At 30.8% G+C, this 27,431-nt stretch overlaps 2 protein-coding genes across 3 annotated transcripts; one reads left to right on the forward strand and one right to left on the reverse strand.

Annotated features, from left to right (window-relative positions):
• Positions 1 to 6,567: 6,567 nt before the first annotated feature.
• LOC25496290 (peroxidase 12) lies at positions 6,568 to 11,181 on the reverse strand. Its single transcript, XM_013596571.3, has 3 exons — positions 10,889 to 11,181; positions 10,054 to 10,239; positions 6,568 to 7,404 (listed from the first exon to the last, which is right to left on the reverse strand). Exons 1-3 carry the CDS (start codon positions 11,147 to 11,149, stop codon positions 6,793 to 6,795), a joined length of 1,059 nt encoding a protein of 352 aa, XP_013452025.1. The 5' UTR covers positions 11,150 to 11,181; the 3' UTR covers positions 6,568 to 6,792.
• A 9,509-nt stretch (positions 11,182 to 20,690) lies between these two features.
• On the forward strand, positions 20,691 to 24,776 carry LOC112422574 (uncharacterized). Of its 2 annotated transcripts, XM_024785741.2 has the most exons (5): positions 20,691 to 23,248; positions 23,328 to 23,420; positions 23,565 to 23,666; positions 23,889 to 24,182; positions 24,497 to 24,776. In XM_024785741.2, exons 3-5 carry the CDS (start codon positions 23,601 to 23,603, stop codon positions 24,563 to 24,565), a joined length of 429 nt encoding a protein of 142 aa, XP_024641509.1. In that variant the 5' UTR covers positions 20,691 to 23,248; positions 23,328 to 23,420; positions 23,565 to 23,600; the 3' UTR covers positions 24,566 to 24,776. The 2 variants fall into 2 exon arrangements, 1 of the variants encoding a protein (XP_024641509.1); XR_005646649.1 differs by lacking the exons at positions 23,565 to 23,666; positions 23,889 to 24,182; positions 24,497 to 24,776 and having other exon boundaries at positions 23,328 to 23,357.
• Positions 24,777 to 27,431: the final 2,655 nt, after the last annotated feature.

Consider the following 27,431-nt stretch of genomic DNA (forward strand, 5'->3'; position numbering starts at 1 on the left):
TCGCATTGTGTGTGAGTTTATTTTTAAAAAAAGAAAAAACAACATTTTGGCAGTTTTGTAATTAACGTTCAAATATTGCAGAAGTGGAAATTATTTTTAAGCTTGTGTAACCTAGTTTTATTTATTTTTATTTGTAGCATATGCACGAAATTTGAGGATAGACTCATTTGAATTTCATGCAAGACATACGGGTAATGGAGGAGTTAAGCATGAAGATTATGTTGTCTCCACTATGGATTATGCAGCAGTTAAGAGAAAACCACCTATTCATAACTAGTGTATGTTTGATAAGAATGTTCGATTTTATATTTTTTTCCATTTGTAATTATTGTCTTTCAATAATAATTTGTTAAAATCAATGTTTATTACTATTTTGTATTATTATTTACGTAGAGAATAAACGTTACTTACATTGTATATATCCTTTTGATAATAATGATTAAAAAAAAATGATGAGGTTAAAATGTAAATTGGTTTAATTGTTATTATCTTGTTGGCTAAGTGTAGCCTTTAGGCTTCAGGCACTTTTGGTCAAAAAGTTTTATTTTATAATAAAAAAAATTACACTCGTGACATCCAGATAAACTTTGACTTAGTCAAAATTGATCTAGGGGGTCAAAATTGGAAAATGGACAATACTTAGGGGGCGCTTTTTTATTTTATTTTGTTAGGGGGTCAAAATGACAACTTCTTGAAATAAGGGGGGCCAAAACTGTTATTAAACCTTATAAGGTGAGGTTCGAACATGCAATACTCTTGCTCTTGATATATATTGTTTGTGCATTGAAATCTTTATATATTTTGTTTTTGTTGTTTCATCGAGGGGTGTTCAAAATCAAACCAATTCAATAGAAAAACCAAAAACCGAACCAACCTAAACCGAAACTGTAAAAGACTGTATTTGATTTGGATGTATTCAGATCACTTTTTTATTCAACAGTATTGTTTGGTTCGGTTTAAGGTTTTTATTTTACAACCCAAATCAAATCGAGCCAAACCGCAACTTAAGAAAAATGTTAATTGAACCTATGTAAAATAAACCAAGACTCATAGAAACTTTTAAAAATTGATATTTTTTTTTTTTATCTGGTTAAGTTTCTTCTTTGTATTTTATTTGAAAAATATATTTACGTATTACTTGAAATATTATAGAAAGATAAAATCTTAGTGTTTTACATTTCTTACATAATATAATTACTTTTTGTTCACGTTTTTAATTTTATTTATACGATTTGGTGAAAATAAAATTGTAATTTTTGTTGAAATTTAAAATATTGTCGGAAACATTGCTTGAAAATATGTTTTGTCATTGATTTTCAACTCGATTTTAATGTGGGAAACAAAATAATTATTGTCTCGAAAAAACCGCACCAACCAATCCAACCCAAACCGCGTTGGTTTGGTTCGGATTTTATTTAAAAAGTCAACCGAACCAAACCAAACTGCATGTTTTTTTATCTTGCGGTTCGGATAACCTTTAACCTTAAAACCGAATCAAACCGAACCAAACCGCACTACGAACACTCATGATTTCACCAATATAAAATGTCGTGTAGATATAGTTAAATTTAACTTAATTACTTTAAACTACTTTAATATTAAATTTAACTATTCTTGATATATAATGATTGTGTAAACTTAACTTAGAAAAGAAGGATATATACGGGAAAGAATTTTCATTCATTAACGACTTGTGGACATTAATTTAGTTCATCTAGTCCATAAAGTATATGAATGAAAATAAGAAGAATGTGATCTTCTTTTTTCTCCTCTAATCATTAGAATGTAATCTCTAAAATATATGAAATTTCTTTCTGTTAATGATTGTTTTTGAGGTGCTAGGGACTAATAAGACACATTTTTTCTTTGAATATAGTTGTATATTCGCGCAAGTATTTCGAACATTTGAATATAGTTGTATTTGTAGATTTATGTACTTGTTGTTTTATTATATTAACATAGATGTTGTGAGTTTGTTTGCATAATAATTTTTTCATTTTTAGTAAATTTGTTTTGCATCCATGTACTCTATCAATTTATTATACAAATATCAATTATTTTTAGTAAAAAAATACCCTGTGAAATTGTATTTCACGGGCTAAACAACAACCATATAGCACATTGGTTTTTGTTTTAAATATCATTTCCAAGCATACGTAATATTTGTCATGATACAAATTATCGTTGTCAACGAGTAACTTACATAATTTAGGACACATCTCTTGATATTATCACTAATACAATGAGCTGTGTATGTTAAAACTACCTCAGTCAAAGGTTTTTAAATCCATGGTATATCAATTCTTAATAATTCCTATGTTTTCAAGATTGTTAAGTATATATTTTGTCATTAAAAATGATAAAATATATATTTACTTCGTAAAAAAAAGTATATATATATTTCTCTTAAAAATAAATTAATTGTATATATTAACCGCTTTTAAAAAATAAAAAATAAAAAATAAAAAATTCAAAAAACATACACACATATATTAATTAATCTTGAGTCTTTTTTAACTATTTATTTGTTTCGATTATATAATAATATGAACACTTTTTTTTTTTTTTTTTTGAGGATTTTCGGTTTATATAACCTGGAACATTGTTTTGCTCAAAATTTCAAAACAGTTGTAGCATACATTATTTATAATAACATAATTGGAAATGACAAAAAAGTAAAATAAATGTAAATAGATAGACATGATACGAATTCTCGTTTTATTAATTGATCAATACTTTCATAGTACATATTCATTAACATAATACTTATTACAAGAAATTACTAGACAACTAAAACTAAAATTTTAGTGGAAGAAGATGGAAGGGAAACAAAGCTAGGTAAGGTTTGTTTCCTCTCGAATCCTAAAAATGGAGATGGGGAGGGTAAAGTAAAATCTGGTAGGAGAAGGAGCCTCTGATGAGAAACCTTACACACATGCAGAGCAAACTTACACCCAAACAAAACAAACTTACACTCAGGCAGTGGGTGCAAATTTACAAAGTGGGTCATTGCCCTTTGACCCGTTCATACTATCTCTAGATGATAATAAGGCCAAATACCTCTTTGGGTCCTTTAAGTTTCACGTTTGTTTTAGATAGATCCTTTAAATTTCTAAGGTTTCAGATAGGTCCTTTAAGATTCGAGTTTGTTTCGTATATGTCCTTTAAGTTTCTAAGGTTTCAGATAGATCATTTAATTTTCGAGTTGGTTTCAGATAAGTCATTTACATGCTGTAAAAGAGAACAAATAACTATGAACACTTATCTGGTAGATCTAAACATCAAGATAGATGTAATTTACTACAATGGGGAAAACCCAATCTCTTCAGGTTCCGAGTTATTGTTAGACTGTCTAGGTAGAAAGATCAACCCGACCAAATCAACCGCTGAGACACGTGGATAGTGGACGATGTTAAGTATCATCGTCCAATGACCGAATTAGATGGAAGCGTCTAATTCACCCAAATGAAGCTCAAGAGCGACGATGATGTGAGAATCATGTTCTCCTTATTTTACCAGTATAGTTCTAAATGATTGATCGAGTTGGACGCTTCCTTGGTCAGATCTTTTGAAGATATTTGAATTTTTTTCCGACCCAAGAACTACGAAGAAACCAGGGCTTTTATTAATAGACCATATAAAGATTTAATTTTGGCCGATCCATGACCCTTTGTGTGTGTGTGTGTGTGAGCGGGCGCGCGCGTGTGTGTTTTACTATGTTGTTTTACATTTTTGTATTATGTTGTTTAATTTATTACGTTGTTGTAATTGTTATTTTTAAGATATATCGTTGAAATTAAATTTTGTGTTTTAAGCCCCGTCAAACTCTCTAAGTCTCAAGTTTCAACATAATCTAGGCATGACTCAGATTATATAATCTGAATTTTCTTATAAGACTTTAAATTATATAATCCGAACCATCCAAGAATGTGGATTGTGGCATTACAAGGAATGTTTGGACGATTTGTGGTGTGTTAAAGGCATTATTGGTCGGTCTACACATTCTAAACGTTTCTTTTGATTGTAGTTACAGTCTAGGAACATTTTATGGCCATAAATAGCCTTCAAAATTTTCACTCATTCTTCACTTTTCTTTCATTCTAAAATATTCTTTCTTAGTTTTCAGTTGGGAGTGATTCTTGATACCATGTCCACCGTTGACCATTCATACGATCCTTGAAGTTGCTATGCAGTTTTTGTGGGGATCGTACATTTGTTAGTAGAGACCTTCATCTCAATTACAACACCATTTTGTGTTTCAGGATGTTTTAAATTATATAATCCGAACATCCTTCTATAAGAGTTTAGATTATATACTCTGAACGAAGAGTATTTTGGAGAAAAAAGTAGGACGCACGAGAAACACAAGGAGTGGAAAAAGTAAAGATCAAATTTTATAACATAGGAAGTTGAATCTGGGCCTAAATAAGCCCAAAAGAGAGTTCTGTAAGTCTGTTTGACTCTAGGATTTTGTTCCGAAATTTAGGGGCTTTGTTTAGTAATGGACCTTATTTTAATTTTAGTTGTTTTTCTTGACGATTGCTCAATAGGCCCCTCAAAATTGCTCTCATTTCTACAAAAATGTCGATCAAGAGTTACGATCCGATCGAAGTTTATACACCAAAAAAGATGATCGAGTGTGATGACCTAATTGATTGAACAATTTAAGAGATCTATTGAACAAACATTACTTTCCTTAAGTGGTGGCAAGTGGCCCAAATTCTATTTATGATCTATAGTCTTGTCATCACCTCTTTTGACGTCGCACAATGCACAATGCACAATTTTCCTGAAGCTATCTTCATCTACACATTGATGAATTCACAAAAGGGCTTTGTTGTCTTTCCTTTCTAATCAAGCATATATTTATACGTGGAAATCACCTTCATTTGCACTATCAAACGTTCGTAATTTTTTTCCCTTTATCACTGGTAGTCGCAAGGAAATTTCCATTGATGCTAGTTGAAGCAACCATGAATCTTGCAAAACCTTGGTTCTGTTATACCACTTTGTTGGAGATAACTGTTACATTTAGCTATCTCACATACACTTTGTGAAGATTCTTTAGGGAGAGTTAATTGATGAGAGATCAATTATTTTTTATTATGACTTATTATGCAAGTAACACTGATTATTTGAATTACATCACATTAATACAGTCCAAATTACAACAATACCTAAATCATTTGAGTGTGTTTTTGTGGATGGGGCGGTTATAGGATGTGTCGTAAGTGCAAGTGCTACAAGGCACTTGGCATAGGGCCTCAAACTTAGAGGATCTTCAAATTTTAAAAAAAAAAACTTGTACTTACGACAAAAATTTGTCACTTAATATCATTTTTTCTTAGATAAAAGTCTGAAAGACATCAATTTAATTTTGCTGTTAATTATGTATTGTACATTGATAAATGTTTATTTGTCTTTAGGTTAAAGTAATGTTTGAACCATTGCTCTTATATTTAACTACAACTTAGGTATCTGTCACTATAAACGGCGTTAGATTTTTTTTCTTTTAATTTTTATTAAATAAAAATTTGTCAAAATTATAACGGGGCCTCCGAATTCTCGGGGACGACCCTGATGAAGAGCATGAGTCGGAATCACATATTTACATTACACGTGGCTTTGCAAGTGCAATTTGGTATGGAGTATTTAAGTGGATAGGGGTGACGGTGGTGCTTCTCGGAAATCCTCAATTAGGCAAATGTAAGTATCTCTCACCGTTAGGCAAATGTAATATAATAAGGACCTAATAACAAAAAAATATATTAGTTGACAAACCCAAATAAATTATTTTTTCTTTATTTTAGTACATATTTAAAAATCTATCCAAATAATTTAGATAAGTAATTATAGTTGCTAAAGATTGCAAACTTAGATTAAAAGTATAATTAAGTAACGGATATACACAGAAGAAAATTAGCTTTGAGGTATAGTTTTTGTTTGATGGTTAAATCTTTGGTCCAATGGCTTTGTTGTTGTTAGCTTCTGTCCTATGATGCTTAATTAGTTAAGCTTTGTTGCTTCCTTCAAGTGGTTAAATCTTCCGTTATAGTTTTTTTTGTCAAATCTTGAGTTATAATTTACTCTTGATAGTTAAGTTTTTGCTGTCTAATTTGAACTTAGGTTGCTTACTTTCAAGAGTGGAGTTTTTTGGTTCATTTGAAGTGAATGTTGTGGAGACACTCCAAGATGTTTGAAGGGCTTAAAAGACGCTGTTTAAATACAAGTAGTTAGACTCATTATTTAGTTAGTATATAAGGTAGATAATTACTCATTTTGTTACAAACTTAACCATTTTTTTTTTATGGTGGTTGGGGTTTGAATCCCGAACCTTACATATATTATGCACTGTCTCTATCAACTGAGCTAAGCTCACAGGGACAAACTTTACCATTTTGTATCATTTCCATGATTTTTCAATACAAACCCTAATTTTTCTCTTCTTTTTCTATGATATCATGATTCTCAATAGTTGACAAACCCAATTACATTTTTTTTTTTTTAAATTTAACTACATGTCTAAAAATCTCCAAATAATTCATTGAAATTGAAAAGATTGCAAAGTAAGAGTAAAAGTATAATTAAGTAACATAAGTACAAGAAAGAAAAACAAGATTTTCTTTCCATAGCAAACTCAAGTACATATTGAACTAGTGAACCGTTCTTATTATTACAAGAGTCATACATTAAAACAAGAAACATTAAAACCCCAAAATACACCAAAAAGCCAACATCAACAACAAAATACTAGAAGAACAACACAAATAATTAACAAACTATGCCTCAAATTTAAAATTGCTCAATCAAGTCCATTCCCTCTTCCACCAAAGTAGACAAAACAGATTTCTTACCACCATTTACCACATTACATTTACCACGAATTTCACCTTGATTTCCAACCAAAACATTCAACTGACTCACCTTAATAAAAGCATTAACAAACTTCTCAAAGAACAAACCCTGATTAACAGCGAAATCATTAACCAAACCCTTCGTCCTCGAATCAATGTTCAAATCTTGGTCGGAAGTGAACAAACCTTGTTTGTTCATCAAATCAAGGTAGTATTTGTTGTCGAATGTTGCCGGGGTCCTTATGTCTAGGTTTGCAGTGTTACCTGAATTTGCATTAGGGCAAGTGTTTTTAAGGTTTTGAGCTAGGGTTTTGTCCAATGTAGGGTCCGCTGGAGAGAGTCTATTGAAGAATGTTCCACAATGTGCACGACCAAATGTGTGTGCACCTGATAATGCAACAACATCTGTGACATCAAAGTTTTGGGCTGCAAAAACTTTGAGTGTAACATCTGTTTTGTTGAATGGTTGGGGTAGGTTACTTGTTCCTTTTATGCTAAAAGATGTTCCATCTTTTCTTCCTAGTGGTACTGGAAAATTGGGTCCTCCTGACTGGTAAGGTAAAAGAGAGAAATCATGGTTAGAAAATGAAAAATTTGCAATTAAGAATAATATTAAATATCAGATTAGTCGGTACTTGGATCGGATACCGAGTTTTTTTAAGAAAAAGAATAATATTATATATTTGTTTTTTTTTTTTTTTACCATGATGCCAAATAGTGTTGGAATAGTATCAAATTTGTTCATCCAAATGCCATTATTTAAAAAAAAAATTAAAAACAAATATTGATAAATAGGTTTAGGTAAATGCATACAAGTGTCCTAAGGACATTCTTCGAGTGTCAGAAATAATAAGTTGATGATCTTGTAACTTTGAAACTTGTGTATTTAATGCATTAAAAATTGAAGTGTTTGATTTTTTAATAAATAGTTTACTACTCAATTCATTGATCAGTGGACGCTTCTTAGAACACTCCTTAACCAGACTCGTAATTTTTACAGGAGAAGAATTATTGTTGGTAGCAGAGAATCAAATGAAATCATTGAACTACTCTTTTGTAGACAATTATTTCCAAAGTTCAATCTTGCAACTTTTGGTGGTATAATCGATTTTAGACATCCAAAGTCCAATGCAAGTAGAAAAATCAAATACAAGCAGGCTTTTGAAATATGCTTTTCATTAATTTATTTTTGGGATAGAAGATGCTTTTGATTCTATATATTAGGTTTTATCTAGGATTAGCATCATTTTTCACATGTATCAACAAAAATAACTCAATCCTTATCTCTTTTCTTAAAGCTGTCTTCTAATATAATTATATTACTAAAAAGCTGTATTAGCATAGTCAATATAAAATATAACCTTTAGGTAAAGCATATTTAGAAAATTAAAACTAAGAATAGAATAATGTAAAAAGTTAACAATACTTTAAAGTTTGAGGATTAGAAAATGACAAAAGAGTTGTCAAACAAAAGAAAAGGTCAAAAGTTGTTAGAACAATTGTCTGAAAAATAATAATTAAAGTTTACTTTTGAGTCTTGCAACGTGGGTTTGTGCCTTTGAGATAATTTTTTTTTTGAAGATAATTAATATTCTAGGTTTCTAGCAAGACTTTGGTTGGGAGAAAAAACCTAAGTCTTTGATCAAGTGGCCTAATTTTTATGTGCTGTGAAAGAATATACTTATCTATCTATATATATATAATCATAAATTTTTTGAATGACTGGCCCCGCGTAAAATATTTTATAATGTTTTTAGCTAAATATTTTCCTCTAAAAAAAATTACATTTTGTTTGATTTTCTAAGTTAGCATACATTCGAGATAATTAGATTGAGCATATTGTTGAACATCGATTAAACACATGCATCATTGTCTATTGATATCAGAATAATTGTTTGTCATATCATGAAAGTCTAATATTTTATAGTAGACTCAACTCTATGTTCGCATTTTGTATATATCAAATGTTTATAACTCGATTATTTAACATTGTGAGAAAATGTTTGTCAGAAAAATCTTTGTCAATATTTTGTAATTAAAAAAAGACTCAAGTTTTTTAGTACCAGCGATCTTAATAAACTAATCATATTCTCTGGTATAACTTTTGAAAAACCGTTTCTCTTACTCTTATTTTGTTTTTACTTCTTCTCTTTAGTATTTTTGACAAAATAATAAGAGATAAGAAGAAATTGTTCAATAAATTATTATCAAATGGTTGTACCAATATCATTGCTTAATTAATATGTGTCAATCAAAATAAATTTTTAATTAGCTGCGTATTTTTTTCTTTCTATTCCTGTAATTTTTACCTACTGATCAGTTGTCGAATTAACTAGTGGGCATTAATATTTAAATCTATAATCTTACAAGTAAAACTCACTCGGTCACAATCTTGATTAAGTCTGCATCAACGGTACTATATATGTATAAGAAACTATTTTATATATTTATATGTGTGTGTGTTGTGACTAGTAGTGATATTTTATTTTCATGACAAGTGAAGTTTAGATACTACTAAAATGAATAATATTTTTTTTTTTTGGATTCACAATATTAATAACTTTTATAATAAACTTATAGTTAATAGCTATTTAATGTTACAACAAAGGTCTATGAAATGATACCACTGTCTCCTATTTTCTTTGAAAATAATATAAACTATACTCTCACCATAACTTCACATGACCTTTTTTTTTTTTTTTTTTTTTTTTTTCAAGTATTTTAGTGGCTAAAATTCACCCTTTTTAATGTTAATAAGTGGGATGTCCGAGGGTCAAACTCGGGCCTCTGCATATAATAATGTATGTCCCTGTCAACTGAGCTATGCTCAGGGGACACTTCACATGACTTTTTATTATATATATATATATATTATGAAAAAAGATAAAATTTGTTTAAAAAATTTGATGACCAATTTAATTTTTTTTGTTATTTTAATTTTTTTTGGTCAAATAGCCTAGTGGCTATAATTCACCTTTTTCAAGGTGAATAAATGGGGGTGTCCGGAGTTCGAACCCCGACCTCTGCATATAATAATGTATGTTTCTGCCAACTGAGTTATGCTCAAGGGGACTGTTAATTCAATTTTTTATAATAGTAATATATGTACAAAACATCAAAAACATGATTAGTAAGAAAAATAATTATGTACCAAAAAAAAGTTATATAAAATAAAAGTAAAATGGAGTATAGAGTTTACTAGGAAAACAGCTTCACGGCCAGCCAAGACAGTGATATCTGCACAAGAAACAATCCTTCCACACTCTTTATGGACAAGAGCCCTAATATCATCAATAGTTTTCAAAGCTTCTGTTCTCATGCCTCCATTTTGTGGTTGATCTCTTTCTCCTGGCTTTCCATCCAGTAGCACTGATCCATCACATCCCTACATACATATATATCAACTACTAAGTCATGCAAGAAAACTTTAGAATATAAAAAGTTGTTAGGAAAATTAACTAGATCATATACAAGTTTGTAATAAGTGAGATAATGTGTTTGTAATATCAAAAAAAGGAGAGTGTAATTAAAGGTGGATATAGTGGGGCACTCCAGAAGATAGGAGGGATCTCCACGAGAGAGGATCCACTCGCTGTAATAATATAAGAGTAATTAATAATATTAAATTTTAGGCTCGGTGAATAAAAATATTCAATCAATTACAAATCATTATTGTATGAATTTTCGCATAGATACAATATTTTTTGAAAAAGTTAAACTAACCTAACAAAATTCATATGGAAAATCAAAACTAAAAACTTGAAAAAAGCAAACTCCAAAATTTTAAGCCAACACAACTAAACCAAAATAGGTTAGTATATATTTCAAGAGTCAAAACATATCAACTAAATCCTTATTTTATGTTGATATTTTTTCCCAATGGACCCCACCATGGATTAAACCTTGGCCCGTATATATTTCGAGATTCGGACAATTGTTTCGTCATGTTATATAAGTTTAGTCTCTTCTACTAAACTCAATTTCAATTCAGTCTTTGTTATTCTTCACTTTAAATTGCACTTTAATATAATTACCTGAACAAAGCAATCATGAAAGAAGATACGAAGTAAGCCAGGAGCTTGGCCATTGTCTGATTTGAACACCTTAGTGAGATGTTTTCTCACAATGTTTTCAAGGTTAGGACATGTTTGGGCAAAGAAACCATAGGACAACCCTTTTACTGCTGGTGGGGCATTGGTTTGTGCCTTTGAGGCATGAAAGTATGAAGCAAATAGAATGGAAGATATCAAAAGAAAAGAGTAGAAAGAAGTGATGGAAGCACTATTCTTAGCCATCTTTGTTTGATTTCTTTGTGGGAATGATTTAAGATTACTAGGTGGGTAATTATTTATAGATAGGAGGTGGCGGCTTTTGGGTTGTGCCCAACACATGTTTTTTTTATTATTTCATAATTAAGTAGTAATAAAGTAGATAGTTGCATTAAATAAAAATAAAATAGTAGAAAGTTGCATTAAATAAAAATAAAATAGTAGAAAGTTGCATTAAATAAAAATAAAAAAGTAGAAAGTTGTACATGCATTTCGGAGAAAATTGTAGTACATATGTTGAGGTACAATAAGTTTAATTTAAGTTGTTGTTGTTTGAATGGCTCTGTAATTTCCCTGAAATAAATTATTGTAGAATTGCTTTGAGAAATTATTAATCTAGCTTATTGAGATAAGGACACATCCGTTTTAACTTAATCAAATTTATAAATTCATAACTAACACATCAGTTGCATAGTTCCTTCAGAAAAAAAAATTGAGTTACACAGCTAAAGGTCATGTTAATCCAATTTGATATTATTTTGAATGATTTGAATGCTTGCTTTAATTTCTTTTGAATAGAGATTGATATGATTTATAATGCTTGGATTGTACTTCAATAACACTATGGTATAAATGTCACATGATATTGACGAATCAAATTGTGACACATAAGTCGATTCAACAACTTTCATGGAGGCCATGATCCCCTTTAAAATTTAAATTTTGTTTAACAACTACATATTATTAGGGACATGGTTATTATTGTCCCTTATAAATAACTATATACTTCATGGCCATTGATTCAAAACCAACATACATATATGTTATGACTTTGATATAGAAAGAACTAATACAAACCCATTTTTCAAGTGGTACCATTTTGATTTTCACTTGCACACTTTATTTCCATTTTTTGACTCTGCTTAATGTATGTCTTTCCCATTCACTCGGTCTCCGCTTCCTTGAATCACAAGAGACACACTTGCACATAATTCTGAAAAATGCAATCACAAACACCTCAATGGAAGTCTTTTATAAAGAAATTCTATGCATTTACAACAAACTCTTTTCATTGTAAATATCTTTAGTCAGATTTATAGACAAATCCAGATTGACAATAGTTGCTTTTTCAAGTAATACTGGATTAATGGTAATGTAATAGTTAAATGCAAAATCATAAACTAAATAGATTTGTATGCATGAAAATAGAATATACACAAAAATATAAATATGGACCCTAAGCTATAGTAGTTACAAATCTCTACCCCAAAAGATGATAAGGAAGATGGAAGAATCGACTCTAAGGAGAGGAAGATCTTGTATGACAGGAACACAATGATTGATGCTAGTAAAAAATTAACCAAACATACAAAAGATAGAAAGCCTCCTAGGAGAGGCTGTCCAGCAATCATGAAGCTTATTTCTTGGTACTGTCCTGGTTTGGGGTACTTACGAGAGGTCAGGACCGTTAAATGAATCCTGTTAATTCAGAACCAAAATTTCGTGTACTTAATGGAGACTAAGTTTGCTTCTCGTGATCCAATCTACTCAATTTTGATCTCTATTGGTTCCTGAACCAATTGTTTTTCTGTTGATTGCAATACTACTAGTTGTGGTAAATCCACTACACATGTAAATCCTTCTAATTTTCCTAAAACACAATAATTTATTTGTAAAATTATATTTCATGTCAATTCTGAAAATCATTTGTAAATTTAATACTTTCAAACCTCCCATAAAAATTGAAATTAAACAGGTAAATGTTCCACATTGAATCAAACCATATGTAACTAGTTAGTTCAAATTTGAATACTGTGAACGTATCTTTATTTCACAGCATCAAGGCTAGTACATGACCCATTTTTTTTCCACTTTTTAAATCAAAAACTTCGTGCATATAAACTTGAAAAAAAATTATATTTTGTATATAGGAAAACAATATGCTTTTAAGTGTTCCATCATACGTTTTTTTACTTATAATTATTATAATTGTGTTTGTTGCTCTCTACTTTTTGAAAGATCTATTGAATTTGAAGGTCACTAGAAAAGAGTTGAAGAACACGTCTAAGGATAAAAAGGTGTTTTAGGTTTGTTACGTGGAAATCTTTTTTCTCCTTTGAAAACTATTTAGTAAAAACTAAGAGATTCATTTTTGAAACAATTACTATACAGTCAAAATTCCAAATTTTATTTTTTAGTTTGTTTACCGAATATTTGTTACCCTGTACCCGATATTGAATTTGCAAAAGAACATTTATACTTTTCAGTATTAGAAGCCATAATGCAACAAAATATACATTGAAGATATGGAACATGTATTTTTTTACAATCTTATAACCCATTTCATAGGGGTCTTTTAGCTTGTTTGAGTCTTGGAGAAAAAAATGTCCTCTTCAAATGCAGACACGCAATCAAGAAACTGCCATGTCATTAAAAATATCCACATTACAGTAGTCAGGTGGTAAGATTATCTGTCACATCAACACCTTCTATGTGACTGGTCTGTTGGAAGCTAAACAAAAGGAATAATCTCAAATTGCAGGCATAGTTTCGGTGTTAATTTTAACATAGGCATTTTTCAGATTTCATGTATATTATAGTAACAAATTTAACAATTAATCATTCTTCAATCAATCAAGCATATTTTTTAGGCCATTAATCAAATATGTTTTTCGTTCTATACCGCTAAGATTTAACATAATAATGATTTATGGAGAAATAATTCATACATTATTTTTGAGGAATGGAGAGATAATACATACACAATACTATATTTTTAAAACGATTTTAATATTCTTTCACGGTCTTATATTTTTAGTGCTTTAATATTTGCAATACCACCTAAAAAACAAGTATTGAGAAATCATTTAATTGATATGTTTTTATATTGTAATATCCTCATTTTTCTCATTGACTTTTTTGTTTGACCTGATCGTTAACTATTTTTATTTTTTGGAAACTTTCTTTAGGGGGGATTTTTTTTCACCTGGTCGTTGACTATTTTCTTTAGGGAACTTATTCATTGACTATAAATAACTACTCTGTAAATATCACTCTTTTATTTTTTACGAGAAATTCTCGTTATTTTGTAAAAGTATATTAAATAGTGCACATAGAATCATTTTACGAAAACAAATCATAATAATTATTGATAAAAAAAATTCTAATTATATGTAAGGGTAGATGGGCTTCATATGAGGATGAGTTTATTCTTTGTTGCAAATATTTTAGTAGGACTGGGCATGATATATGAAGCCGTCCACAACCCGAAATAGAGAAAGTCTTGCTTAGGGACAAACCCAAATGCAAAAATTTTGGACACACTCACACAAATGCTTATTTATTTATTTATTTTTTAAAAATTGGTGTAATGATGTTAAATGATGTGATTAATTTTATTTGTGTTTGCATCTACTTAGGACTTTCTCTCCGAAATAACAGAGTCACCTGCGGGTCTTTCGGGGCGGGTTTAAATCGGTCTCTGGTCAATAAATAAGAAAAAAAATGGGTTTTTTTGGGCTTAAATGGTCGAACCGGGTTATATTAAATCCAAAACCGGCCTAGCCGAAACCGACCGAAGATCCAACTAAGCCCAATAATTTTTTGTTACTTATAGGCCCAAAATAAAAGTCCAGTCCAACTGGATTATCCAACATATATATAGTGCAAGAAACCCTAGAAAGTAGATACATGAACTCACCACCACACCTCCATCATCTCTCTCTACCTCTAATCAGCCACCACGCTCAAACGTTCTCACACACAAAAAACTCTGCAACACAACACTCACTACACCTTCATTATCTCTCTCTGATTATCTTCTCTGATCTTGTCCGAAAAATCTCAATTTTTTTCTCAATTTTTTTTTGTCTAAATCTCACTTTTCGGAATATTCAACAAGAGAAGAAAAAAACTCAGTTTCAAGAATACTGGATCTAGATTCAAAAACATAAAAATCCATGACTTAAGTAAAGAAGTTGATTTACAACTTCTTTGGTTTATTGTCAATATCTTCATCTCTTTTTCCCGAGCCCTCAAAGCCCTCAATTCTCAACATATTTCAGAGCCTCATTTTTTTGAACTAAGGGTCGATCTCCAGTGAGTTAGTGTTTTGTTTTTCGCCAATACAACTTTCTGCAAGCTCTAAGTATTTAAATTTCTTATCATTTGCGTTTGTTAATTTACAGATTTTCTTGGTTGCAAATCTGGCGTTTGTGTAAATTTCCATTAACTTTTAAGCTTGAATATTTCAGTCTTCTTCAAAGATGAAATGATATTGTGAGTATCTTCTAGTTTTTTTATGTATGGATTATGTTTTTTTTTTTTCTTCTTCTTTTTTTTTTTTTTTTTTTTTTTTTTTGTTAGATTTGCTTTTTAAGTGTATTTTGCTTTTATTTGTTGTTGTTAACCATTAACGTATTAAAAAATCTATTCTTCATATCTAGGTGAAAATTATTTTAATCTAGATCATTTTATAAATTGGTTTGCTGAAAATGATAAAGAAGGTTCTAAAAGAAAATAATGAAATTTTACATAAACACATTTAGGTAAGATATGATAAAGGATCGTAAAAGAATCATTTAAATCAGTGAGTATGAAATTGAGAAATCTTCACCATGTTTTATCGCCACTTTTCCCCTTTAATAATAATATTTATAAGTGAATGAAAGTGCATTTTTTTTAAATAACAATGAAAATACCGTTTTTCTTTCATTTTTAACAAGTTGTTTGCTTAGCATAGTTAAATATAAGAAAATAGTCAAATGTATGATTACATATGTTTTGATTCAAAGTTTAGTTTGAATTATTATGGGAAGTTTGAAAATTATAATTTACGAATGATTTTTATTCTATCTTTTGTATGTTTTTCGAATTTTTGTCTAACAGCATACCTTAGTTTGTTGTCATACATGATCCATCTCCTTATAAAAATGACTCTTAGGGTCCATATTATCATTTGATTTCTTTTATTCATGTGCTTATTGAGCAGGTTTTTTTTTTATAGAGCCAATTCTCCCATCTTCCTTATCATCTATTGGAGCAAAGAGTTCTAACAACTATAGCTTAGGGTTCATGTTTATATTTCTGTTGATATTTTATTTTCATGCATACAAATCTATTTTATTTTGAGTTTAACTATTACATTAGCATGAATCGATTATTACTTGAAAAAGTTACTATTGTCAATTTGGATTTGTCAACAAATCCCACTATGGTCTTTACCATCAAAACAATTTGTTGTGAATGCATATATTTTCTCTCTAGAGGACTTCCATGGAATTGTTTGTGATTTCATTTTTCAAAATTATGTGCAAGTGTGTCTCTTGTGATTCAAGGAAGCGGACACCGAGTGAATGAGAAAGACATACATGAAGCAGAGCTAAAAAATGGAAATACAATGTGAAAGTTAAAATCACAGAGCTACCACTTGAAAAAAGGGTTTGTATTAGTTCTTTCTATATCAGAGTTAGATATGTATGCAGATTTTGAATAATTGTCACGAAGTATATAGTTTTTTTTATTAGGGACATGGTTTTTATTGTCCCTTATAAATAACTATATACTTCACCACCATTAATTCAAAACCAACATACATATATGTCATGTCTTTGATATAGAAAGAATTAATACAAACCCATTTTTTAAGTGGTAGCATTTTGATTTTCACTTTCACACTGTATTTCCATTTTTTAGCTCTGCTTCCTGTATGTCTTTCTCATTCACTCGGTGTCCGCTTCCTCGAATCACAAGAGACACGATTGCGCGTAATTCTGAAAAATGCAATCACAAACAACTCAATGGAAGTATTCTATAAGAAGTGATATACATTTACAACAAACTCTTTTAATTGTAAATATCTTTAGTCAGATTTACAGACAAATCCAAATTCACAATAGGTGTTTTTTCAAGTAATACTGGATTAATGCTATATGTAATAGTTAAATACAAAATCAAAAACTAAATAGATTTGTATGCATGAAAATAGAATATACACAAAAATATAAATATGGACCCTAAGCTATAGTAGTTACAAATCTCTACCCTAAAAGATGATAAGGAAGATGGAAGAATCGACTCTATAAAAAGCAACCAACTCAATAATATGGATCCTAAGCGTTGTTTCTATAAGGTGTAGAAGATCATGTATGACAGCAACACAATGAATGATGCTAGTAAAAAATTCGCCCAACATACAAAAGATAGAAAGCCTCCTAGGAGAGGCTGGTCAGCAATCATGAAACTTATTTCTTGGAACTGTCCTGGGTTGGGGTACCTGTGAGAAGTCAGAACCGTTAAATGGATCTTGTTAATTCACAACCAAGATTTCGTGTACTTAATGGAGACTAAGTTTGCTTCACGTGATCCAATCTACTCAATCTTGAAATCTATTGGTTCCTTAACCAATTGTTTTTCTGTTGCCTTAAATACTACTAGTGGTGGTAAATCCACTACAAATCTAAATCCTTTTAATTTTCCTAAAATACAAGAATTTATTTTAAAAATTATATTTCATGTCTATCCTGAAAAAACATAATAAAAATCATTTGTAAATTTAATAATTTCAAACCTCCCATAAAAATTGAAATTAAGCAGGTAATTGTTCCACATCGAATCAAACCATATGTATATTCAGGGGGGATTTTTTTCACTTGGTCGTTGACTATTTTCTTTAGGGAACTTATTCATTGACTATAAATAACTACTCTGTAAATATTACTCTTTTATTTTTTACGAGAAATTCTCGTTATTTTGTAAAAGTATATTAAATAGTGCACAAAGAATCATTTTACGAAAACAAATCATAATAATTATTGATAAAAAAAAATGCTAATTATAAGTAAGGGTAAATGGGCTATATATGAGGATGACTTTATTCTTTGTTGCAAATATTTTAGTAGAACTGGGCATGATATATGAAGCCGTCCACAACCCGAAATAGAGAAGTCTTGCTTAGGGACAAACCCAAATGCAAAAAGTTTGGGCACACTCACACAAATGCTTATTATTATTTTTTTTATAAAAAAATTGGTGTAATGATGTTAAATGATGTGATTAATTTTATTTGTATTTGCATCTACTTATGTTTTTCTCTTCGAAATAACAGAGTCACCCGCGGGTCTTTCGGGGCGGGTTTAAATCGGTCTCTGGTCAATAAATAAGAAAAAAATGAGTTTTTTTGGGCTTAAATGGTCGAGCCGGGTTATATTAAATTCAAAACCGGCCTAGACGAAACCGACCGAAGATCCAACTAAGCCCAATAATTTTTTGTTACTTGTTGGCCCAAAACTAAAAGTCAAGTCCAACTGGATTATCCAACATATATATAGTGCAAGAAACCCTAGAAAGTAGATACATGAACTCACCACATCACCTCCATCATCTCTCTCTACCTCTAATCAGCCGCCACACTCAAAAGTTCTCACACACAAAAAATTCTGCAACACAACACTGACTACACCTTCATCATCTCTCTTTGATTATCTTCTCTGATCTTGTCCGAAAAATCTCAATTTTTTTTGGTCTAAATCTCACTTTTCGGATTGTTCAACAAGAGAAGAAAAAGCTCAGTTTCAAGAATACTGGATCTAGATTCAAAAACATAAAAATCCATGACTTAAGTAAAGAACTTGATTTACAACTTCTTTGGTTTATTGTCAATATCTTTATCTCTTCTTCCGAAGCCCTCAAAGCCCTCAATTTTCACCATATTTCAGAGCCATCATTTTTGTGAACTAAGGTTCGATCTCTAGTAAAGTTAATGTTTTGTTTTCCACCAATACAATTTTCTTATCATTTGCGTTTGTTAATTTACATATTTTCTTAGTTGCAGATCAGGAGTTTGTGTGAATTTCCATTAACTTTTAAGCTTGAATATTTCAGTCTTCTTCAAAGATGGAATGATATTGTGAGTATCTTCTAGTATTTTTATGTATGGATTATGTTTGTGTGTGTTAGATTTGCTTCTTTAAGTGTATTTTGAATTTTTTTTTATTGTTAACCATTAACGTATTAAAAAAAATCTATTCTTTATATCTAGGTGAGAATCATTTTAATCTAGATCATTTTATAAATTGGTTTCCTGAAATGGAAAAAGAAGGTTCTAAAAGAAAATAATGAACTCTTACCTAAACACATGAAATTGAGTGATTGACAATATGAGAGATCTTCACCATGTCTCATCGCTACTTTTCCCCTCTAATAATAATATTTATGAGTGAATGAAAGTGCAGTTTTTTTATTTAACAATGAAAATACCATATTTATTTCATTTAATTAAATATGCACTATTTATTTAAATGAATTTTTAACTAGGAATTATTCATAAGGTCAAAGAGTAGTTCTAATTATTTTCTAGTTTCACTTGCAAATCTAATTAATTACAAATCTAATTTCAATGTACGATGAAAGGAAAAGACTTGAAGCGCGTGGCTGTATTTTTGTTGGAATGGAAAGTCATGTGTTTCACTAAAATGTAGCTTTTAATCACAACCATTAAATTAGATCCAATGAATATAAATGACTCATTTCATCCCTCTTTATAACCACCTCTCTCATTTGATACATCCCATATATATATAAGGAAACACTACAAGAAAAACTGCATTTTGCGACACTTCATCTGCGACCCTTAACTTACAACTGCCTCAAAATGCATTTTTGCAACGGTTGTTGCGGCTGTTTTGTGAACCGTCGCGAGTTTTATTTGATAATCAATGACAAGGCGCGTTATAATTTTCATTCCCCGCTTAACCAAAATTTCACTCCCCCCTTTCTCACTTTCCCAAAACCCCCAAATCCTTCTGAAGAAAAAAACCACTCATTATTGCTCACTCCCCCAAATCCTAACAGATTCACAAATCTTTCCCCCAAATCCTAACAACAGATTCCCCCAAATCTTTCCCACTCGTTTCTCACTCCCAATCGTTGCTCACTCAATCGCGATTCACAGATTCTCAGAATGACAGATTCACAAAACCTAACATGAGATTCACAAAACCTAACCCCCAACAATCACAAGGACTGAATCGTGATTTGGATTCAATCAATTGTGTTTTGGATTCACTCAATCGTTGCTCACTCAATCGCGTTGCTCAGTCAATCGTGTTTTGGATTCACTCACTCAAACGGTCAAATCGAAATTCAAACGGAACTCAGCTCACCCAATCGCAGAATCTTCTCACTCACTCACTGAATCGGTGCTCAAAAGGTTCTCACTCACTCTTTGTTCTCCTGAATCGTGTTTAAAGAATTTTTGGATAATTTTTGTTTTTATTTTTTATTTTTTAAAGAATTTGGCTTATATTTACTGCCACTAAAAATCTGGGAGCCTGATTTTTTGGTTTGAAATTAGATTTTACCACCACCCACTATTTTTTCCTGTTTTGGATTCAGATTTCATATCAAATACTACATCTATAAGCTTATTGAAGGCATACTGTTACATATCAAGTTAAGATTTTATTGTTTTTCAGATAGTTTATTATTTTAGGTCAAAATGATTTTTTTATTTTTAAACCCATTTCGTTTTTTTTCTCTTGTTTATGTTTTTTTTTATCTTCATTGTTGTGTTCTTTTGTTTTATTTGACTGAATCAGTACTTGTATGTTGTGGTCAGATTTTTTTTGTTTCAAAAACTTTAACAGAGTTATTGGTCTTCAAAAATGATCACACTTCATTGATGTATTCTTTTGTTTTATTTAAGTGAATCAGTACTCATATGTTGTGTTTAGAGTTTAAAGTTTCAAACATGATGATCGTAGTACTCATATGTTGGCTTATAGTTACGACAGTAGAGGGGAATGTGTTATTTGGTAAGTAAGCCATAAAAATTTGAGCATGTGGCTTATATTTACTGCCACTTAAAAAGGAAATTCGACTTTGCAGCAAGCTAACTAACTACAACTTTAGTTTTTGGTAAAAGTCATGTGTTGTAAGATTCATATTCATGTTTAACTTTATACTTTAACTTAGTGTATGATATGTTTATACTTTATACCCAGTTCTCTTTGAATTCTATTAATCTTTTAATGTTTAGTAACTTAGAGAGTTACTGTTCTAGTAAAAAATAAATCATAACAAAAATAATATTGAATAATTGTAAATCTCAATTTGTTACGAAAATGCAGTTGCATATGTATCCCTCCCAATCCCTGTTAACTGAATTCTTTATGAGTGCATATCATTGTGTTTGACTGAGCTACTGTGTATGATACCATCAATAGTTGATGTGATGAATTGGGTCTGATGTGCATAGTATGAATTGGGTATGATACCATTAACAGTTGCATAGTATGAATTGGGAGAATTGATATGTAGATGTGTTAAGGGTCTGATGTGATGATAATATTTCATCACTTAGCAGGTTTTGTTCCTAAACTTCATATGTCAAAGATAAATACATAGAATATTTTTAATAAATCAATATATTTATGCAGCATACATAAGTCAATTGAAATATTTGTTCAACTCAACTGCTTCTTTCAACTAAGCATCTCTCTTTCTCCTTCTACCGGCCACTGGAATCAACTATATTATGTTTATGGGTTGCCTATTCCTTAGGACAAACAGAAAAAAGAAGGACAGGGAGTAGCATCCAGAAATATGAATTAGATCCAAACCATTCAATCTATATACAATCCATAGTCACTCCTTCCTTTCCTAGCAGATCTGTAGATTGCTGCCAATTGTGCATATACATTGAGGAAGATAAAAGACCAGTTTAAAATACGAGAATCACTGTCTGATATATCTACAATAGAACTGTAAAATAACAAGTTAGAAACTACAGAATAGTGAAATTGAACTGTTTTATGAATCACTTCATGAACCACATCTGTTACTTTATCGAGAGGCTATAGTCTTAGCTTTGGCTTTGAAATGGCAATGTAATGTTAACTTTTGCAATATTAACAAAAAAAAACTGGACAGAAAGATGAGCCTCGAAAAGCTGCCAACAGGTGTAGTACGAAAAGCTGCTATCTATATCTATTGTTTACTTTATTTGAAGTAATATGCCCCTGTAGAGTTTGCCGTTTCAAAAAACCGCAAAGTAGGAGTGTAATGTTCGACCACCTAAAGTGGTCACCATTTCCAAAGGGGTACACTGTTTGGCTGCATCATGGGGAGTCCTTGGGAGAAACTAGTAGCGTCTCAACTAGTACTATTCCAAATATAGGTCAAGACACGGTGGTTGTTGAAGATCCTATTCAAAACATGATCAATGATGCGTTTGGAGTTGATAGGGATCAGACAAATGAGGAACCCATTGCATCAAATGAAGAGATTGATCGAGATGAAGATGTGATACCAAGTGTAAGTGAAGAAAGGAATGAAGCCAAAGAATTCTATGAATTAACTAGAGATGCAGAACAACCTTTGTATGAAGGGTGTGCAAGATATTCAAGATTGTCTTTTTTGTTAAAGTTGTATCACATCAAGTGTTTGTGTGGGTTGAGTGATAAGTCGTTGACAATGATTTTAGAGCTATTAAAGGATGCATTTGAATTTGCAAGTATTCCAAGTTCGTTCTATGAAGCAAAGAAAACAATTACAAAACTTGGTATGAATTATGTGAAGATACCTGCATGTCCCAACGATTGTATGCTTTATTGGGGTGAAGATGAAGAGAGGGAGACCTGTAAAATTTGTAACACTTCAAAATGGAAATCAGGGGAAAAGGATTGTGTTGTCAATAATCGTAAAAAAGTTCCAGCAAAAGTTCTTCGTTATTTTCCATTAAAACCTCGATTGAAAAGACTGTTTTTTTCATCAAAGACTGCCGAGGATATGAGATGGCATGCAATTGATAATAACAACGACGGAATGATGAGGCATAATTGATATACATTTGAATATATATGATTTTTCTTGTTTTGTGTTAACTAACAATTTGCTTTTTTATGTTTATGTTGTAAGTCAAAGTTTGTTGTTGATGATGATGGAGACCATAAAAAATATGTTATCTCTAGCCTTGGAAAGAAATGGAGGGATGGAAAGTCTCGATTGTTTAATAAACATTACAAATGGGAACTCACATTAGAGGAGAATCTCAAAAATCGTCCAAGTTTTATTCACCCAGATCATTGGGCTGTTTTTGTCAATTTTAAGAGGAAGGCTGAACAAGTGGTAAATTATGGTTTCATTTGTTTATTGTTTAAGCTTTTAACTGAAGCGTGTATAAAAATTATTGTTTCAATTAATGCAGGCGATTGCACAAAAAAATACAAGAAATCGGGAAAAGCAAAAAACTCCTCATACACTAGGAACTGACTCGCTTGCGATCAGAAAAGATGAGTTGGTATGGTTCACTCACAGATGAGTTTATCTTTGATATGTTGATTTTTTGTGTATGCAATACTCTGTAATTAGTGATCTCATCTGGACGTACATTATAAGACTGTTTGGAAATGAACAAGTAATTATTATATGTGCTTACTTGTAGGAATTGAGATATGGTCGAGAATATAGCAGGGGAGATATGTATGCTGTTTCGCATAAAGATGCCAAGGGAAAATTTGTAAATGAATATGCAAGGCAAAAAGCTGTAAGTAACAATTTCTTTTCTGCACAATTGAAAAAGAGGTCATAATACCTCATAGCTCGCCTAAAATGAAATGTTTACATTATCACTGTATTATTGCCTAAAGAGGTCATAACATTGAAAGTTTATGTTTTATTTAATTTATGAAATATTTGACATTATCACTGTCAAAATTTGTTGATGGTCTGTTTTATTTACTTGTTTCATGAACTGTTGTATATGCAGGAACTATTGCAAGTTGAAATGCAAAACACTCAATGTGAGAATGAAGCATTTTTCAAAGTGTTTGGAAAGGAACATGCTGGATATGTCCGTTCTATGGGGCTTGGGATAACACCATCTCGAATCTCTAGTCGCTCTACTAGATTAGCCTCATCTTCCATTGAGACTAATGAGAAAATGTTGAAAATGCAAGCTGAGATTGATTCTCTTAAGGAGAAGGCTTCACAAGTTGATTTCTTGAATGCGCAAGTTGCTTTTTTAATGCAAATGCAAGTGCAAAATTCTAGAGACAAAGAGGTAACTTTTACCAAACTATTGCAAAAACATCTTCTCTTTTAAAAATAAAATTAGAAGTTGATATCTGCAAGAGTCTTTAGACTTGTCTTTGTATAACTGCTATGACTGGCTTATTTTTGTCACTACTGAATGTTGTGTTTTTAACTGTATCTTGACACTTCTGATGCTTTTTTTGAGCAATACAAGTACTCGAATATTGTGCCATTTATCGATATATTTGATATCTCTGGTGTTTTTTTTTTTCTTTTCAGTTTCAATATTTTGCGTTTCAATTTACTACTAATCATTATCTTATTTTTTTTCCTTCTTTTCAGCCAACAAATTTAGAAACAAGAGATGGTAGACATTCATCTGAGTCTAGCCACCGCCTTGATGATCACTGAAGCAACATCACTAGGGAACTTCTAATTTTGCTACAACTGTTTTTTTATGGACTTATAATTTTGCTACAGCTGTTTTGAATGTTCAGTCACTAGTGTTTCATTTTTTGAATGTTTAAACTTGGCACTGTATATATTTTGTTTTAGTTAAGTTGATGTATGGATCAAACTTCTTACTCTTGAATTTATGTATATTTTGCATTTTAAGTCTTTAGTAATATATTTTGAGATTGTCTTCAAAATCTAGAGAATTTTTTTTAAATCAGGGCATATTAAATTATATTTTGAGATTGTGACTTTTAAAATATAAATAAATAAATTATACATTTGCGACTGTTCAAACAACTGTCGCAGTATATTAAATTAGACATTTGCGGCAGTTAGCAACCGTTGCAAGTCCCTTGAAATCCATGTGAATCTCTTCATTTGCGACAGTTGGCAAGTGTCGCAGTGCCTTTTGCGGCAGTTGGTGTGGCTGTTCTATGAAGGGTCACAAAAGACACTTGCGACCCCAACATCCGCGGCAGTTGGGGAACAGCCGCAGTTGTGCATTTGCGACCCTTTTAACCGTCGCAATAAGCCATTTTAAATGTCGCAAAATGCAGTTTTTCCTGTAGTGAAAGCAAAGGTATGAGAAGGGGGAGGGGAGGAATGTTATGTTGTAGTTATCAAAATTAATCATCATACTAAAGATTAATCCAAGGGACATGATTTAACCCTATCATCTCTCAAAATAAAACTCATCTAATTTGATATGCCATATATGTAATGCCCTATTTCCCGACGATAATTATTAAATAACAAGAATATCTTTAATAGTAAGGATGTTACAAAACTCGATATTATATAAGAAAATAACAATAAAATGTTTTCTTTTAAAATAAATTCACTGGAGAAGAAGAAAATTACTCACTGGTCACATTAATAAATTCATACTTGCTGTTCAATAATCATAAATAGGAAAATAAAAAAATTTCCAAGATTCAACTCAAATTGGAATTAAAAAATAAAATTGTCAACCCCAACCCTAGTGTTACAATATCAGAGCTTGTAGTGACTACATTCTTATTCAACTACTAAATAACAGAACTAACGGAGGGCACCCCCTCATCTCCACCTTCTAAAACGTCCCACAACTACTCCTTGTCAACCTGAGTATCTGTACTCAAGGTACAAGCACCATACAGAAAACAACACAACATAATAAGGGGTGAGAAATCCTGTCGTAACATCTATACTATATATAAAGAAAATAACCCTTTTCAGCTCTTTTGGAATGTCTTTTTCTCTTTCTAAAAATGCCTTCAATTTTCAATACAAATTACACATGTAACAAATAGATAAGAATAAATTTAAATATTAAAAAAATGTAACAAACACGATATATATATATATATATGTCTAGTTTTTTCCTTTGTCATTTAAAAAGCGTAAAAATTAGATGAGTATATTTATACTTACTTTTTTATTATCCCAATCATACCTTTAAACAACTTTTTCTATAATAAAGATGGTTGTTGGTGTCATTAAAAAAAATAAAAAAATTCTTCTTCTTATATTGTTGGTTTCATTGAAATAGATAATAATAGTTAGTTTGATTTGTTATAACTTGAAAGCAACAAACATTTATATTTTAGTTTTAATCAAAATCAAGATTTCATAAAAAAAAAAACCGTTCATAATTTTCAAACGTTGTGTAATAAAAAGAGTGGAAAGAAGGGCACGTGTGTGCCCGTCTTTTCACTAGTCATAATAGGAAAAATATGCATATTAAATAAATATTAAAATTATATAATCTCCACCATATCTCCACTCTCATTAGTTATTACGCATAATTTATTCTTTTCACATATCACAACACATCATTTTCAGACTTAAAAACCACCTAGCACAAACATCATCATATACATCCGTATGACCTCTTCTATCGACCTATATGAATGTGGTACCACACCTACTCTTCATTTCTCCGGAGTTATGTTATTGGACTTTCACTACATAATTTGCCAAAGGTATATGTTATTGGACTTTCACTGCATAATTTGCCATATGTATATTACTGGAATTTTCCCTGCATAATAATGCAAGATATCATGCTCTAGACTCTAATGGAAGCATAGAATTAAAATCAACAAGTATTACATCTATACACTCAGCACATAATCTACATATTAATGCAAGATTCATCCTACGATGCACGACTCTAATGCTAGTAAACAAAACATCATCTCCACTCTCATCATCATCACAGATAAACATCATCACTCTCATCATTGTCATAAATTAACCATCAATTCTCTCATAATCACAACATCATAGACATTGATGACAGTCCGTCATATCATATTTTTAGAGTCTTTTTAATTAAGTTTTAATTCTATTTTTATTAGTTTAGTACTTAATTTAGAGATAGGAAATTGAGGATCATGACTCATGAATTAACGTTCTTTTATCGCTTCCGCGGTTATTCAATCGGTTTAAGAGATTAAAAGGTTATAACCTAGGAAAGGGGTTTGAGTCAAGAGATTGATCAAATCTACTTAGTTAATTTGTCGTAAGGATTGAATAGTAATTAGTAATAAAGGGAGGTAAACTACTCATATAAAACAATAGGGGATTCATCGGCTTAATCATCCTTCTCAAATCATATTTCAACAACTTATATTTACTTTTTATGCACACAAATCTACTGCCTCAGGCACTTATAAAATTTACACATCCTAGATATTAACTTTATTGCTAAGTTGAGATTAACACAGTCCTCGTGGATACGAACTTATTTTATTACTTCGATAGTTTTAGTACACTTGCTAAAAGTCTATCAAATTTTTGGCGCCGATGTCGGGGACTGTTAAATCATTTCAATTTG

This window comes from Medicago truncatula, chromosome 6 (genome assembly GCF_003473485.1).
Source record: "Medicago truncatula cultivar Jemalong A17 chromosome 6, MtrunA17r5.0-ANR, whole genome shotgun sequence".
Lineage (NCBI taxonomy): Eukaryota > Viridiplantae > Streptophyta > Magnoliopsida > Fabales > Fabaceae > Medicago > Medicago truncatula.